Raw genomic sequence first — 18,648 nt, 5'->3', positions numbered from 1 at the left:
GAATAGGCTGTCAGATCCCAGTGGGGGGAATTCTTTCTCATAGAAACGAGTAGATTACTGCAAGGAAATCAAAAACACATACCAAGAGGGAGAAGGGACTGAGTTACCAAATGAGAAAGAATGAGAATTCTCAGAAGGCTCACCTTACTGAGTCATTTTCAGAAATCTCTCAGCAGCCCTCAGAGTTCACCATTACTGACAAAGCCTGTTAAATCTTGAATCCCTTTCTGGCCTGTACTCAGTTTATTTGTAGAAAAGTGGTGCTCTGATGCCATCCATTTGGCGGCAGCTGCCTTCAGAAATATGTTTACTGTGTTGACCCTTGGGAATTCACTCTTGGGAACTCAATTTCCTCATCTGTAAAATAAGAAACTTAAAATTGGATTATGTCTTAATGTCATTTCTAACTGAATTATATGGTCCATTCTAGAATTTTAGAGAGGAGAAACGAAGCTCCTTGACCCCCCCCCCCCCCAACACACTCTGTGGCCAAGGCTGATGTCTCAGACACACTCTCTTTCCGCCTCTGACCAGGGCCACTGCCCTGGTGCAAACCCTCAACTCCTCAAGCTTGGATTATTACAATAGCTTCTTTGGTGGGTTAGCCAAACCATCCTCCATTTAGCCACTTTAAGGCAATATTCCTAAAGCACAAGTTCAATCGTATTACTTACCCTTCTACTCAAAAAACTCCAATGGCCTTTCTATTGTCTTTAAGATTAAATATAAAATTATCTGTTTTATATTCAGAAATTCTCTACAACCTGATCCTTTCCTACTTTTCCAGTCTCCTTCACACCTTGATCCCCAGCACTCTTCAGTGACACTGGACTCCTGGTTGTTGCATGAACAGGACCGCACCCTCTCAGCTCTAGGCATTTTCTCTGGCAGTTCCCCCATTTCTAAACTGTTCTCCCTCCCCACCTCCACTGCTTGGCTTTCTTTCAAGTTTTCAAACTAAAATGTCATCTTCCTCCCTTCTTCATTCTAGTACCCTCCAATTCTTAATTGTTTCATATCTATCCTAGACATAGTTTGTATATTTTAGTTTTCTTGTTAGACTGTGAGTTTTGAAGGGTAGGACTGTCTGGTACCTTTTTTTTTTTGGATCTTCAGTGCTTTTAAGGCACAGTGCCCAATTGTGAGCCAAAGAAGGATATGCCAGGATTATAAAGCTAGTAAAACCTGAGTTTAAACCCAGGTCTACTGATTCCAAGTCATTTACTATCCCCCAGCATGCTGTCTCTCAATGCTTGTTGAGATTACCTCTCAAAGTCTGAATTAATTCCAAAAGGAAATCTGCCCAGGGCTGCCAGCCAAGATTGCAGTGACAGAGTTGGTCACCTGGCAGGCTCAAAATGCACAGTGACCTGAATTGCTGAAATTCTTCAAACAATCTAGAATCACACAGAGTTAGAAAGGCCCAATTAAATCCACCTCCTTCACTATTCAGCTAGGAAGCTGAGACCCAAAGAGGAGGCCTGAATGACCCAAGGTTACAGAGGAAGGCAGTGAAGCACATTAGTCTGAACCCAGGGCTGAATCCCAGTCCAGGCTGTTCAGCAATTCCACACCATCTCTTTTCCCACAGCGAATAAGAAGTGACCACAAACACAACATACACTACTTCTCCTAATACCTCCCCATTTCTATAACACATACATTCAATCCTATAAGACTAAAACCAATAGTCACAGAGACTTAGGTCAATGCTAAGCCACTGAAATGTCACCTGAAAGGGTGACATCTCAATATTTCACCCTACCTTATGGTCATGACCATGTTTGAATTTCACTTTACTTCCGACCTGTATGACCTTATACATATACATTTCTCAGTTTAGTCCTTAATCCTTACTCTTTTTAGTTCTCAAAATTTCCAATATATTTATCAGTTCTTATAACTCAGTAGGCATAACTTTGATGATGTCCTAAGCATATCTGGAGAGACCCCAAGGTGAGAAATGGTGAAGATGAGGTTCCCCCTTCTGAAGGTGGGAATGGTTTCAAAATCAAGATTTCCACAGCTCTAACAGAATAACCTGTCTTTAGAAAATAATTCCCATTCTGCCAGGGAATCCAAGTCAAATCCATACTTAACACTCCATCTCACCACTGACAGTTAATGAAAGAAGCACTACAGCCAGGACTATATCCCTGGTATAATAACCGGCAAAAGGCAGACCTACAAGAGACCCTTTTTTGAAGATCAGGGTAAAATGTCGTTGCCTGGAAAAGTTCATCAATATTGTCTGCCAGGTCCACAGTGAGCTCCATGTCTGGGTTCTGGATAGTGGATGATGCTCTTGAGTCTTACCAGTCAAGAACAGAGTGAAGTAGTACTGTGTGCTAGCTTCCACACTTTTCAGCATGATGATGTTTGTCCTTCATTCTTTTTTTTTTTGTAAGGCAAATGGGGTTAAGTGGCTTGCCCAAGGCCACATGGCTAGGTAATTATTAAGAGTCTGAGACCGGATTTGAACCCAGGTATTCCTGACTCCAGGGCCAGTGCTTTATCCACTGTGACACCTAGCCACCCCAAACTTGTCCTGCATTCTTGAAGAAGACCATGACATCAGGGAAGTGATACCATGACAAAGAACATGAATTGGTTTTGAGGGGGAAGGGTAGCTGTGCTGATTTACCAAGACTCACTTTCTCTTCCTGAGCCATCAGGATCCAGTGGCCAGATGTGAATCAGGATGATTGAAAATTGTCCTGGTTGCGAGTCAATCAGAGTTAAGTGACTTCCCCAGGAGTCACACAGCTAGTAAGTGTCTTGTGTCCAAGGCTGGACTCAAACTCCCATCACCCTGACTCCAAGGTCAGTACTCTATCCACTGCGCCACCTAGCTGCCTGTTTTCAGCGGGATGTTTTCTGCAGCACTGTCAGAGATCTTCAATGAAGATGAATAAGGCATCAAGGTCAGCTACCATACTAGTAAATAAATTAGTTAACTTGAAAAGGTTACAAGCCAGCACTAAAGCAGGTGCTTGACTTTTTGTTCTCTAATGACTGTATACTCAATGCAACCTCTAAGGCTGAGAAGCAATAGACTACGGATTGATTCTCTGCCATGTGTGCTAATTTTGGCCTAACAATTAAAACCAAGAAAATAGAGGTTCTCCACCAGTCAGCACCACACCAGTCTTTTGTGGAACCATTAGTTACAGCAAATGAGAGATTTTGAATGCTGTGTATAAGTTACTTACCTTGCCAATACTCTTTCCAAGGATGTAGATGCATGTGTGTGTAATGTAATACACACACACACACATATATACATACATGCATGTGTATGTGTATGTATATATAGTATGTGTGTATATATCATCTCATGAGATGTATATATGTGATATGAGTGTATGTATATAATATATACGTATATATAGGATGCACACATATAGTGTATGTGTGTATAATATATGCATGTATAGGATGTATATGTGTGCATGTATGTATATATGTATATATCACCTCATATCAGATGTATATACATGAGATACATGTGTGTATATAATATATATGTATATCATCTCACATGAGATGTATATGTGAGATATGTATATAACATATATGTATACACAGGATATGCATACATGTATAGTATATATCATGAGATGTATGTGAGATATGTAAGTGCATAAATATATATAAGATTTTATGTGTATATATGTAGTATATGTGTATACATCATCTCATGAGATGTATATATGTGGGATATATGTGTATATTATTTATGTATATAGGATGTGCATGTGCATATGTACATACAGTATATATGAGTTGTATGTGTATATATATGATGTGCATGTGTATATATATAGTATATGTGCATATATATTACCTCATATGAGATCTATGAGATATGTGTACATAATATTTATGTATATATATAGAGTGTGCATGTGTATATGTATACATATACATCTCATATGAGATATATGTGTATATATTATATATATATGATGTGCATGTATATAGTATAAGTATATATGTGGGTGTGTGTGTGTGGGTGTGTGTGTATATATATATATATATATATATATGAGATGTGTGTGTGTGTGTGTGTGTGTGTGTGTGTGTGTGTGTGTGTGTGTGTGTATTTGAGATGCAGTTGAAGCACAAACTGCCAGAGCTTCTTAAATGTTTGGGAGGCTCCAAAGGAAAGTGTGGAAGACAGACGGAAGGTGTCTACAAAGCTGTTGTGCTGACCTCACTGTTGTTTGCTTATGAAATCTAGACAGTCTACCAGTGCCATGGCAGGAAATTGAACCATTTCCACTTGAACTGTCATAGGAAAATTCTGAAAATCACCTGGCAAGATAAGGTTCTAGACAAAGAAGTGCTTTTTTGAGTTGAACTGCCAAACATTCATACTCTACTGCAGAGAGTGCAACTCCAATGGGTTGGTCACCCTTTTGGATTGTAAATATATATTTGCCTAAAAGACTATTTTTAACAGGCAACTCACACAAGACAAACCACTCACATGGAAGTCAGAAGAAGTGATAGAAGGGCACTCTCAAGGTCTCTGAAGAATTTTGGAATCAATTATAAAACATGGAGACACTGGCACAGGCAGCACTGTGCCGCATGGCATGCCTTCATCAAGGATGATGTGCTCTATGAGCAAAGCAAAACTGCACGAGTGAAAAACCCAAATTTAGAGATATTGCCACTCCAAATAAATAATCATATGAACTATTTGTGCCCAGCCTGTGGTAGAGTCTTCCAAGTTCAGAATGATCTAATCAGCCACACTGTACCTTGGCCCCAACATAACGATGTAATTTTGTCCTCTATGAACCCTGGGACCTGAGCCTAAATTTCTACAGGAACAAAAAAAATTCACCTCCCCTGTACACCAGGCTGTTTGTCACTGACAAAATCGAGAAAATCATTGGTGAACCATAAGTAAATTGTTTTTCTGACATGATGAGAAAACTCCTTGTAAAAAAAATAATGCAAGAAATATAAGAAAAGAATATAGAAATTCAACATTTAGCTTTCTCTAAACAAGAGTCACAGATGATAAATTCTCAAATCTGAAAAAGGCTATTTCTATTGAACCAAACCTATTCTGACTCTGTAAACCCTACCCCACACCTCCACCCTCAATTATTTCTAGTTTTGCTTTCTAGGTACAAGCAGAACAAGTCTAATTCTTCCCCCCCAAAATAGGGCTTTTTAAAGCTCTACTCAATTGTGCTTCACTCCTCAAGGCTTTACTTCTTCACTCTAAACATCTCAAATAACATATCCTTATTTTGCCAGATCTCAGCATCTCTGGCCATCCTGATTACCTTTCTTTGGGCATGCTCCAAGTGATCCTATTCCATCTCTTTATCCAAGGTATCTTTACAGTGACACAAGAGAGAGAGAGAGAGAGAGAGAGAGAGAGAGAGAGAGAGAGAGAGAGAGAGAGAGAGGTCTATTTCTACAAGAAGTCCATACTCACAGAATATTTTGGCTGGGAAGGGATCCTGGAGACCATACAGAACAACTCTCTCATTTTAAAGAAAATAAAAGCCCTAGGCAAGTATTTGTCCAAAGTCACACATGTAGCAGTATTCAAATTCAAATCATCTTTACCCTAAGTCAGTTGCTCTTTTCACTCCACCACCCTTGTTTCAGCTTCTCTGACCATGCTCCAAGGCCACAACACCTTGCCACAAGGTCGCAAGTAGCCACCTGTGTAGGTTTCCATACAGACCTCAACCTTCTGTGCTTGCCATTACATATGCTTGTGGGGCAAATTGTTACCAGTTGCTCTTACCTCCATGAATTTACTCAGACTGTTCCCCTAAATGGGATACCCACTCCAAGTCAAATTTTCTCCATTCTTCAAAGCCCAACTCCCCCTCCTCCAAGAAGTCTTCGCATTTGCTCAGTATTCTCCCCTCTCTACCTTTCCCTTTTACTGGGTTAGTAAATACACCTACATTAATAGACACTCATTCATATCAACATACACACAAGGTCCCCCACATTAGTATACTCACAAACTAGACCACCAAACCTAGCCCAGGAGTTTAAAGAATGAAATACAATAGGCAGCTCTCATTTCTAATACCCCTTCACCCAAGCAGGGACTGCCCCATTTTTTCAAACTTCAGGGGGCATATTCATAAGGACTGGTCTCCAGACTGAGAGAGAACTGAAGATTAGATAAGACAAAGCTCTTTCATTTAAGGAGTTCATGGTCTAGACAGGGAGACAACACAGACATAACAGACAATATGAAATAAGGGCATTACAGAAAGTTCCAGGTGATTGCTTTATAAGATCACAGGGGGTCATCATGTCCACTACTTGAGGAAAGACTGGAGGGGAGACTATCTGAGGTTTTTATTGAAGGAAAGGGGGATCTCTTTCCTGAAGGAGATGGTATTTGAATTAGGCTTTAAAAGACTGGCAGGAATTTAAGAGGGAATTGTATTCCAGGCCAAGGAACATGTGAGCACAAGTACAAGTGCAGGAGAGTAACAAGATGAAGAGGGTAAGTAGTTCAGTTTGCTAGTTTTGCAAAAGAACATTTTGGAATATCAGGAAAATGGCTGCAATGCTGAAGGAAATGGTGGGCAGAAGAAAGAACAAGATGAAGGGGGCAGAAAAGCTTAGTTTGCACACTAGACATGAAGTATATGGAAGTGTATTAGAGGAAGACAAAGGTGTAAAATGAAAGCTACAAGGGAAGTCAGAGCTAAAGCTCACATGTGTGGGACTAGTAGTTGAGTTCATGAAAGTAAATGAGATTGCCAAGGAAAAGAGTACCAAAAAAACCTGAGAAGCTGTTGGAGAATGAACCCATGGAGAATACTTAGGTCAGGAAGAGGACAAGGAGCAGCAAAATTCTGTGAAGACAACGACTAACTCCAGCCAGGGCAGAGTGAGACACATGTTGGAGAGTCAGCCCTTCTATACATTCAAAGAGATAAACATAAAGATTCTAAATAGCAATTTTTTAACACAGAAAGGAATAACAGAATTGTCACCAAAACCATCTTCAAGTTAAATGATAGAGATCTACAGCCAGCAGGCAAAGAATTTTTCCTTAAAATATGATACTTGCATTGTGGAACATTTTGCCAAAAAGCTACAGTTCATCAATTTCACTTCCTTCAGGAAGGCTTTCTATACAATGCAGTCAACAGTGACCTTTTCTTTCTATAACTCCAGGACTTTTATCATATATATATATATATATATATATATATATATATATACACACACACATGTATATGTATATATGTATATATGTGCATATACATACTTTACATATTTTATGCTTAATATAGATTGATTATATTATAATATATAATGTGTGTTAATTAATAAAGTATATACTTTAAATTCCTCAATCTCATGCTAGGGCATTATCCAATCATGTTCAATAGGGCCTCTCCAGACCATGAATACCTTTAAGAACTGCTTTTCTTTCTATCTCCCAAGATGCCTGAGCACCTAGACCTGAGTCTTTTCTGCCCCATTTCCCATCCCATTCTTTAAACCCCACAATGGTAGGAATAGGATCTTTTTTCTTCTCCTGTCTCCCCCATAGCTTACTGAAGTAGATATGGTCCCATGCCTTAGGTAACTCAGGGGAGGGAAAATCAGATGCACCCACAAATTTTATTCTATCTTATGTTGTAGCCATAAAAGATAAAAGCACTATAAAATAAAAAATAATGCTTGATATAACCTCTGACACAGAGCTGGAAATAAAAGTAATGATCCTAGGGAGGAGCTAAGGCCCTGAAGCTCTCAGTTCTAGCCCCAAGTTCTGAGATGCTGAGGAGCTGGGGAGCAAGTCAGGGCAACAGAAGGCAAATATCATCATGTTCCTGGTTAACTAGTCAGGAGAGACAGAGACTCAGTCCACTGGGAGGAGGGAGAGAACTGCTAAAGGGGAAGGAGGAAAGAGGGGTGACAAATACCTGAGGCCCACCCACAGGGCCAACACAGAAAGCTATGGCAGGAGGGTGTGAACTCACATTACCTAGTCCATCCCCCTTATCTTAAAATGGGTTTGGAGAGAGAAAGAGACTTGTTCAAGACCAAACCACAAATATACTAGTGAAACTAGTGAACTGCAAAAGTTCTGAAACTCCCTGAAACTTGACCAATTTCCTAATCAAAGTCAGCATGACATTGGGCCCAATCTGCCCTCACAATTTTGGGTCCCTGGTCTCATCCATGTGGAATTCAAGACCTATAGGTTCTGTTGAAGTTCAAAGAAGCTAACTGGAAAAAGCCAGTCTCATTAGGCTCAGCATTCTTCACTTTCTTTCCTTGCAATTAGGACTGGGTCTGGCTACTCCCTGTATTTGGCAAAATTTCTTCCCAAAATAATTTTTTAAATATATCTATACACTCAAATAATTTTATAATTTTTTTTGCAAAATATTTATAAGGTCATAGAATTTGGAATTAGAAGAGACTTGTCCTAATCAACCACCTAATTTACCAGAAGTGAAAATTGAGACTAGAAAGGAGATTCATTAAGGCTACCAAACTATCAAGTATCAGAACTAGGATCCAACCCAGATGTTCTGACTCCATATCCACTTTCTCTCCCCTATACAATGCTCCTGTCATATATTGCCCTGCTTTGAAAATTATGACAGCACCTCCAAATACATATCCCTTCACTCAGTTCTCAGAAGACACAAAGGGACCCCATCCACAAGCATTTCATGACTCTCTCCAGCAGTCCAGCTCTCGACTGGCTTCCCACCTCGCCTGGTAGAGGCTATGTGGAGCCAAGACACCTTGATTAACTTCCTACTTAAATGCCAGCTCCTTGCCAGGTAAATCCCTGGTTTGGGGTCACTGAAGAACCATGAGGTAAGGTCCTCAAATGGGGGTGGAGAGAAGAAGGAAGAAGAAGAAGAAGAAGGAAAAAAAGACCGCCAGCCACATTCCTCTGGCTGCTCCCTTCTCTCCACCTCTGCCAACTGTGGGCAAAAAACACATCCTAAGGTAGTGATTTTAAAACATTTCTGGCTTCAACCCAAATACATCATGCAAGTACAGATGACAGGCTCACAATGCAAGTCTGAACGGGCCTGTTGGGATATTCTGTGCAAGGACTTTTGTTATTTTTTTTAAACTGCCCTGTTTACCGTAACTATCTTTGAAGTGGGGGAGGTGCCTGTCTTACTCACATTCATTTCACAGGTGGCTCTCTCCAGCCCTTCAGTTCTTGGGATGCAATTCTCCCTGGGGCAGCACTCTGCTTTGACCCAAACTTTATTTTGGAAAGAGTGGGAAAAGTTTAAGTTATCAAGGAAAAGCCCATCCCAACTGCTAATGCGTAACTTTTCCCTAAAGGGGAGTGAGAGGAGAGGTTCCTATAATTCCCAAGCAAGCTCCAAAGGGAGTTTGGTGAAACAGAAATAAAATAATTTCAGATCAAAGGGCTAAATATAGACTCTGTTGTTCCCTAGCTGTGTGTCCCTGGATAAGTCATGTCCCTTCCTCTGAGGCTCTGCAACAAAGGGGATTGAACCAGAAGAGCTCCAGGGTACTTTCCATTCCTAAATGTTATACAGTAATGATTTCATCATTCTTCTAGAACATGGATCAGATAGATGGACAGAATGTCTTCCTTCAAGGCAGTTAACAAAAATCATGAACCTCTGAAGGAGCCTAGACTCCCATGAGGCCACACCACCATCAGGACTCACAAGTCTTTGACTTTCACCACACACAGGAGTACCCTGTTGAAGTGGGAACATATGCCCAAACCTGCCCACGCCATCCAAACAAACTATGCAGGCTCTGCCCTCAATCTACACCTTCTTCCTCATTCACTCAGGAGCAGGATGGCATGGCCCACCCCTGGACTGTCCGCGCCGACAGGGAGAGAACTTAACAGTTCTTCTCATGCCACAACTCAAGAATCCCTTGGGTGAAGAGCCAAGAACTGCTCCCATCTCAACTTTATTTTGCAGCCCCTAGTCACTGAATTTCTAAATAAAGGGCATCCCACTGCTGGGAAACAGAACAGGCTCCATCTGTGTCCCTGAACTCGGCAGGCAGGTGCTAAGGAGGGCTGGGGATTGAGGAACACCTGGAAGGACAAGAGTTGCTGTTTGCACCTGGTCTGGCTGAGACCTGAGCTAAACTTTAACTAAACTAACTCTCTCTCTCTCAATCTCAGACTACACACTCCAGCCAGGGAATGAGTGTTCTACAAGGGAGAAATATTCTAGTAAAAAAAACAGGATCAAAACAGGCACAGAAGAAAATTTTGATTCATTAAGACTTGCCCTTTTTCTTTTTAGGGGGTGAAAGGTGGCACAGAGGACAGTGTAGGACCCTGAAACAAGTATTGATTTATAATCAGAAGATCTAAGGTTCCAATTCTAGGTTCCAATTCTGACTACCTTTGTCCTTAAGCATGTAACTTCAGTTTTCTGAACCTTGGGCATACAGTCTGTCCAATGAGTTTGGTGGATATCATCTCTGGGATCGATTCCAGTTCCATCCTGTATCACAAAACTAAACTGGCATCAGAAGATGTGATTTCTAACCATAGTGTCTGCTCCCCACGTGACCCTGTGCAATTTCAGAGCTCCCTTTTCCTTACCTGAAAAATGGAGCTTATGGTCTTTACACTAAACCCAGGGTTGTTGTGGAGGAAATGTTTTATAAAACTTGGAGCACTACAAGAATGGAAAATTAGATTTTCATCATCACCACTTCCCAAGGCAGCTCATTTCAATTTGGAACACTGAACTGACATCTACCTCTTTGGAATTTCCCCTCATTATTCCTGGTTCTGCCATCTGAGGCCAAAACCAGAGTAAGTCTTCAAGTATATGAAAGGTATCACAAGCTGACAGATCAGAGCTGGGTTTTCTTTTCTGGGCTTCAAAGGTCAAATTTAGAGGAGTCCAGGGTCAACTATCTAAGCTAAATTATTCCTGAAATCCCTCATGTCTGTGATGTCTTAAGAATTTACAAGAGTAAAAAGGAAAAACAACTTTCTATTTCTTCTTCCACCATACACACTCCACTCCTCAGTCTCTTCAAGACTCCTGAAGTCTGAGCAGAACCTTCCAGAATCTATCTTTATAGAGGAAACAGGCTGACAGTAGGTTCATGACTAGAATTTAGTCTCATAGGCCTTCCTCAAAACTATAAATAAACCACAGAATTATAAGAGACTCAGAGAGCAGCCAGCCCCACTCCTATATAAACAAGAATTCCTCAACCTAGCCTACAAAGCCTGCCAGTCCTCTGCCAGCCCCGCACCATTCTACTCAGAAATGTAATGTCTCCTTACTGCCTCCAAGCAAAGAGCACAAACTCCTCAGGTATCCTAGGCTCTCCACAGACAGGCTCCCACTAACTCTTCAACTATTTCTTTGCCTACACATACCATGTTTTGCCATTTTCATTTCAGTCTCATTCTTTAGTCTCCTTTACTGTGTGCCCAAGACCTATCCATTTTTTCTCCAAGGTCCAGCTTAAGGAAGGAACCATCTACCAGTAGTTTCCTTTCCCAGCCCATCCTACAATGACTTCTCCCTTCTCTGAGCAGGTACTGCACCTTTCTACAACACCGTTGACCTTTATGACATGTCATTTATCCTGTTTCTTCAGTTCTCCATGTCCTGACTTCCATAACTAAGTTTCCAGGTGCTTTAAAGGCAGAGGGGTTAGATCTCATTCAATCACATTTATTTCATAAAAACAGCCTTGAATTAAATGATCCTTGTCATCTAGTCTATCCCTCTGCCTTTTGAATAGAAAGATACTTAACCAAGAGCAGGGAAAGGAATCTAGCCTGGCCTTAAACATCTTCCCTGCTTCTCTTGAGATCATGTTCCAGGTTCATCTTGGTATCCAACCTAAATTAAGGTCTGATGTTTCCCCCAGAACAGGGGGCGTCCATTCCCTCCATCCTAGTTTCTGCTGGTCACTGGAATATCTACCATTTACTCCTGGACTTGCACAACTTAAATTGTCCAGTTTGGAACAGAAACATGGGAACAGAAAAAATATTTCCCATCACACGGTTCTGCCCTCTTATTGGATACAACCCCTACACACCAGGATATATGCAGACAGAAAATCTTAAAGATTCAGTTGGATCACCTTAATTTTACAGGTGATTCCTTTTCCTCTTTGAAAATAATCTTCCTCAGTCAGACAAGTTTAAATAGCTAAGCTAGATTTGAACTTGGTCAGGTCCTTTGACTCTTCATCTAGTGTTCTTTCCACCACAGTGCGGTGGCCTCCTGGGGGAAGGGCAGCCCCCAAGCCGTCCTTCTCTCCAAGGCCAAGGATGTTGCTCATTAGCCTTAACTGTGATCTCTCCAGCACTAGGAGTGGAAGGAGAAAGCGGCTTCAGGGAAATTAAAAGCTCCTTCAGCCTCGGGCCAGGGGGGCCCTCTTGTCCCTCCCCCACAAATAAAACACAAAACCCGATCTAGGGACCCGGCAGACCTGGAATAATAGAGTTTTCCAAGTCTAGACTAGAACCGTGGAGTTTCTGTAGCCTCTTCCCTTACAGGCCCTAAAAACCACAGAATCACAATCTCGGCTGCTCTTTTGAGGGTTCCCCAAAATTGGACCACCCCATTCTTTTGAGGGCCTCTTGGTGGAACATGGAGCGAGCACCTGTTCTGCAGGCCTCGGCGGGGCCTGTGGCTGCGGGGGTCCGGGGGGCCTGTGCGGCCGTCCCCCGCCCCCTCGGCGTCTCCGGGGAGCGGGGCGCCCGGGCCGGGGTCCGGCCCCCCGCTGCGCACCGGCGCCCCCCTCGACGCGCACATCCGCGCAGGCCGCGCGCACAGGCGCCCGGGGCGGCCCCACCTAGGAGCCCCCGCCCGCCGCCCCGGGGGCCGCCCCGGCCCCGGCCAGGGGACACTCACCGGCCAGGCGAACTGGAAGGGGATGACCACCCGGCCCCGCTCTCGGCCGGCCCGGCCCGGGTGGCCGCTCCGGCCGCCGCCGCCGCCGCCCAGGGAGAAAGTGTTCCCCCCGAGCACGGGCGTGGCGCCGTGGCCGTAGCTGCAGGGCCCCGTCGGGGTGACCTTGGTCTGGTACTCCTTGAGGCACACCCGCACGTAGGTGTCGCACTCGTCGCGGCCGCAGCCCGGGCCCGGGGCCCGGCCGGTCCGGTTGCTGTCGCAGCAGTCGCCGTTCTGGAGCTCGCCGTTCACGTTCTTCACCGAGCTCAGCTGCAGCTCGAAATAGCCCGTGGGCTGCGCCGCCTGGGAACGAGACACAAAGAGGGGAGGAGGGGGCGCCGGCCGGGGGCCGGGGGCCGGGGCGTGCGGGCGGGGGGCCGGGGGCCGGGGCGTGCGGGCGGGGGGCCGGCCGGGGGCCGGGGGCGGCCGCGGGAGTGGGAGGGACTGCGGCGCCGCGCGGGGCGGGCTCGGGGCCCCCCGGCGCCCGCACCCGGGGAGGGCAGCGCCCCGCAGCGAGGAGCCCGGCGCCGCCGCGGGGCCGCCCGCACGCCCCGGCCCCGCCGCCCCCGCCCCGGCCCCGCCGCGGGGCCGCCCGCACGCCCCGGCCCCGCCGCCCCCGCCCCGGCCCCGCCGCGGGGCCGCCCGCACGCCCCGGCCCCGCCGCCGCCCCGGCCCCGCCGCGGGGCCGCCCGCACGCCCCGGCCCCGCCGCCGCCCCGGCCCCGCCGCGGGGCCGCCCGCACGCCCCGGCCCCGCCGCCCCGGCCCCGCCGCCGCCCCGGCCCCCGCCGCGGGGCCGCCCGCACGCCCCGGGCGCGCCTGTTTCTGTTTACAAAGTCACGGGGGAAAGCCCGCGGCGGGAGCCGGAGGGGCCCGGGCCGCCGCCCCCTGGCCGGGGGGCGCAGGTAAAGTGCGAAAGGCGCCCCCCGCGTGGGGACCCTAACTTCGCGCCCCCTTCCCCCCCCCCCCCCGCCCCGGCCCCTCCCTGTAAGGGGCCAGGAAGCGCCTGAGGCTGCGGCGGAGCGGACCCCGGGCTCGGGCCGGCGGGCGCCCCGGCCCCCTCCCCCGCCCCCCCCCCCCCCCCCCCCGCCGCACCGCAATGCAGGGGGCCGGGGCCCCTCACCTGAACCCAAACGGTGAGGAGCAGCAGCCCCAGGCGACTTGCCGCCATCCGCCGGCTCGGCTCCAGCATTGCAGCCGCCGCCTCCGCCGCCCCGGGCGCCCGCCCTGCGTGCTGTTGCTGGGGCTGTTGCTAGCTGCCGCCGCCGCCGCCCGGGAGCCGCCCGCCGACCCTGAGCCGCACTTTCAGTCGGGAGCGAGCGCGGAGCTCAGGGCCATGCACCCTCCGCGTCGGTACCGCGGGCCCCGCAGCGCCCGTGCCCCGGGGGCGGGCAGGCGGGCAGAGCGCCGGGCGCTCGGAGCCGCTGGGCCGGTGGCCGCGGGTCGCCGCCCGACGCCTCCCCGAGAGCAGCGGGGAGCATGAGCCGCCGCGCCGGTGCGGCTCCCTGCACAGGCTCGGGCCGCCGGCGCGCTCTGGCTGCCTAGCTGCGGCGGACAGCTTGCAGCCTCTCCCTGCGCGCCCCGCTCCCCCCTTCCCCGACACCCTGCGAGTTCGGGAGCCCAGACTGACAGCTCGCTCACCCATTCCAGGCAGCGGCCCGACACCTGCATATTCATGAGAGGGTGGGGCCTCGGGCTCGGGCAGCAGGTGGGCGGGCGGGCGGCAGGGAGCCAGGGGCTGGGCCGGGGGCGCCAGGCTTCCCTTTAAAGAGCTGCGGAGCGGGGCGGCGCATCTGGGGGCTCGGGGGGACCCGGCCGGGGTTCCGGGGCTGCGGCCCCCCCAGCCGCGAGGCCGGCCGGGCGGTGGCAGCCGCGGGGCGGGGCTGAGGGGGCTTGGGGAAGAGCCCGCAAAGGTGATGCGGGGAAGACCGGCCCCGGGCTCGGCCAGAACCGAGCCGGTGCGGAGCCACCTTCCCCCGCAGCCCGGGGAAGGACCGTGTTTGCACCTGGCCCAGGAGCCCGACTTCAAACCCTCCCTCAGAGCCCGGGTCTGCCTCAGTTTGCTCATCTGGAAAATGGATATAATAATACCTAATTACTATGAGGATCAAAGGAGACCGTGTTTTTAAAGGACTTTGCAAACCTCAAAGCACTAGAAAACGGGAGCTGAAGAAATTTCCGCATATATCTGAGCGCTTTTGTTCTAGAAATCCCACATTAGGAGTTTAATGCCTTTGGAGACAGCACAATCAAAGCTTTAAATCTTGTAGGCTAACCCTTCTCACCCTCCCTATTTGATAATCACTTTCCCCATGACCCACCATCAGCATCATTTCCAGCCTCAATAATCATCAGATCCATCAAGTTCTCCACCATCAATACTACCAACATCACTAGCATCCCCCTTTACCACCATCAGCATAATTGATATTACCTCCACCATTATCAATAAGCACCACCAAGTGTACTTGCTTGTCTCAAGGATTACATTTATCATATAATGTACCATTCCCCGTAATGCAATGCTGGTTCCCTATCCCCTACCGGATCAGACTGTATATTCCATTAAGGATAGAGATTAGACCTGTGATTCCATTGGGCCAAGAAACGCTTGCATGAGAAATTACCAGTAGTCATAAAGAGTTGCCTAGAACCCTAAGTAATTATGTTAAGAAACTTCCTTGTCCGGGAGTCTTGACCCTAGATCTTCCTGGCTATGATGAAGCTAGCTTTCTGCTTACCACGTCATGCTGCCTCCTGTACTTAATATAGATTTGTCAGATTTCATTTTATTTCTGCAGCATTTGAAATGATAGTATGAGATGGGGTGGCGCAAGACATCCAGACAGAGAAAGTTATTTGCTCAATTCTGTTAGCCCATTCTGGGGGGTAAAGAAGTGTTTCCCCATCAGAATTCTCCACAAGGATTTTTATCTTAAAACAAATTGGTTTACACATGTCATGCCTCACAATTATCCCAAGTCATAAGATCCCAAGTCCACAGCTTACATGGCCCCAAGAGCAGTTTGATGGTTACTATGACTGTTCCTGACTTCACAGTACAACACAAATACCTTAATTAAGTAATCAATAAATATTTATTAAGCACCTACCGTGATTCAGATACTAGGGATACAAAAGAAAGTTGTTCTGCCCTCAAGGAATTTTTATTCCATTGGAAGGAAACAATATGTATACATAAGAGTAAGCATTAAATAAATACTAGAAAAATATACTGACTAGGCCAAAAGATAGCAGAACTAATATCCTTCTTGTTATGGATACTATGCCTCTATTGCTACTTATTAATTCTGTGACATTGGAAAAAAATCCAAATGATCACCCTCAATTTATTATGAAATTAATAAACAGATGATCTCTAGGGTTTTTTCTAACTATATTGTCATGATTCTGATTTTTTTTTAGGAATTTGGATAGCTTAAAGTACACACTCTTTCTTACCTGTGCACATCCTCATGGATTCCAGTCATCCATAGACCACAGCCCTAGCCCTACATTTCATCAGTGATTCTATTTGTGCAAAGAAGTATTATTATTTATTATTATTATTGTTAGCTTGGATGGTGGGCTGAAAGTCTGGGGACATAAACTGTTCAAGGAAAGATTTTCCCAAATACTTTGTCTTTTGCACATCTCACAACCTATATTCTACATCATGCAACACATACAAAAAAGAGATGAGTAGCTAAGCACTCAACATGAAGGAAAGACACGAGCCAAGTATAGATTCCCAGAGCTATACCAAAGAAATATGGGACTTGGTGGTCTGAATACTTCATTTGTAGAACTGACACCTTTAGATCAGGTCCTCTAATCAAACTCAAATTTTATGCCTTCCAGTAATTCTCTAGGCTATCCTCTATTTGAACAAGAATATCTAGCCTTTAATTGCTATGGGGAAATTACCACTTTTTAGGATAGCCCATTCTACTCTGGGAAAGTTTTAATTATTAGGAAGTTTTTCCTTATATCAAGGCCAAACCTGCCTCTTTAAGAATTCTTGATGGGGGAGGATCATGATCAGGCCTGTATTTTCATAAGACTCTTTGCTTTTTGTTTGAAGGTTGGATTTAAGAAGGGAGAGACAACAAGTACAGAGACAAATTCAAAGGCTATTGTAATAGCCCAGGAGAAAAGTGATTCAGGTCTATACTACTAGGGTGTAGGTTATAAGAATGGACCAAAGAGGAGATGTACACATAGAACCTATAACACTTGACACTTCAATATGGGGAAGGAATGAGAAGAGTCAAAAATGATTCTAAGATTTTCAACTTCTGTTATTGAAAAGATAGTGGCACTCACAACAGAAGAAAAGGAGCAGGTTTAGGGAGGAAGATGGTGAGTTCCTTTTTGGAAATGTCCATTTTTGAGAGGTCTGTATAATGCCCAAGTGGAGGATATGGAGAATAATCAGGATCTTCTTTGAAATGTTCTCTCCTTTTCCCAAACCCAACCAGTCCCAAAGTCCATAGACCACTGGATTTGAAATCAGAAGACTAGTTCTGCCTGTGGACTCCTGAATTCCCTTTTAGACTGTAAAAAGAGGGTTGGATGGGATGGTTCCATCCATCCTCTGCATTGCCACAGCCCAAACTCTAGTTCAAGATTTCATTACCTCTTCCACCTGGACTGTTTTTAGCAAGCTCCTAATTATCTTCCCTGATACTGGTATCTCCCCTTTCCAATTAGTTCTGTGCACAGCTGCAAGAGTTGTCTTCCTAATGTGCAAATTTACTCAGAATTCTAAACTTGAGGTCTACAAGACTTGTTAAAAATTATTTTGTCTCTTAATATAATTTCCTTCATAATCCTTTGTGTTTCATTTAATGCATTTAAAAACATTATTCTGAGAAAGGATGTAAATCATCAAAAGAATTCATGCCACAAAACATTAAGAACTGCTTTTGTTTTTTCCCCATTCAATTAGTTTTTTAGGATCACATTTATGATGCATCTACCATATTCAGAACCTGTGTTGGATACAGAAAGGGAAGATACAGTTTGATAAATAGGGCCCATGAATTTATGAAACTCGTAGTTTTTTAGGTGAATAAAGACACAAACAAAAATGTTGCCATAGTCCAGCATTGAGGAACCTCCACAATATGATCCCTCTCCTGACCTCTATTTTCTCACGTGCCATCATTCCCAACCAGCTAGGTTTTTTCTTCCCTTTCTTTAGAATCTAACTGTGGTTTTCAGCTACACTTGGGCATGTTTCTCTTGGAGTCCCTTCTCTCCTCGGCTTCATCCAATCTTGTCTCATCTATCCTCGGGTAAGTTTATGATTTGAGTTGAGAAAAGAATTAGAATTAATACAACTGCCTGGAGACAAGGGTGAATAAGAGCACTTCAGCTTTGTTTCAGTCAAGTCCCCACCTCCAAGCACTGCTTTTTTTTTTTGCAAGGCAATGGGGTTAAGTGACTTGCCCAAGGCCACACAGCTAGGTAATTATTAAGTGTCTGAGTCTGGATTTGAACTCAGGTTGTCCTGACTCCAGGGCCAGTGCTCTATCCACTGCACCGCCTAGCCACTCCAACCACTGCTTTTGACAGAGAGGTACCTTGCCATCTTTGAAGACTACAGTGGATATTGGGCTTCAGTGCCCTAGGAACTCTACATCTCCGACAGCAGCGGCTCCATCTTCCCGGGGGGGGGGGGGGGTCCCAAAGAGTGTGATCAGCAATGTCTGCATCCAC

At 45.8% G+C, this 18,648-nt stretch overlaps 1 protein-coding gene across 4 annotated transcripts in view; it reads right to left on the bottom strand.

Moving 5' to 3' along the window:
- The window catches only part of JAG2 (jagged canonical Notch ligand 2), a 142,209-nt gene extending 128,078 nt beyond the window's left edge, over positions 1 to 14,131 (bottom strand). The window contains exons 1-2 of one of the 4 annotated variants that reach the window (XM_074213477.1): positions 14,048 to 14,131; positions 12,888 to 13,229 (exon numbers count right to left, since the gene is read on the bottom strand). In XM_074213477.1, coding sequence (XP_074069578.1) covers positions 12,888 to 13,229; positions 14,048 to 14,116 — 411 coding nt within the window. In that variant the 5' untranslated portion in view covers positions 14,117 to 14,131. Of the gene's footprint in view, positions 1 to 143; positions 4,011 to 9,170; positions 12,650 to 12,887; positions 13,230 to 14,047 lie in introns of those variants that run through there. The other 3 variants (XM_074213478.1, XM_074213479.1, XM_074213480.1) reach the window with 3 other exon arrangements.
- Positions 14,132 to 18,648: the final 4,517 nt, after the last annotated feature.

This window comes from Macrotis lagotis, chromosome 1 (assembly GCF_037893015.1).
Source record: "Macrotis lagotis isolate mMagLag1 chromosome 1, bilby.v1.9.chrom.fasta, whole genome shotgun sequence".
NCBI lineage: Eukaryota > Metazoa > Chordata > Mammalia > Peramelemorphia > Peramelidae > Macrotis > Macrotis lagotis.
This window is presented reverse-complemented; position numbering and strand designations above follow the sequence as displayed.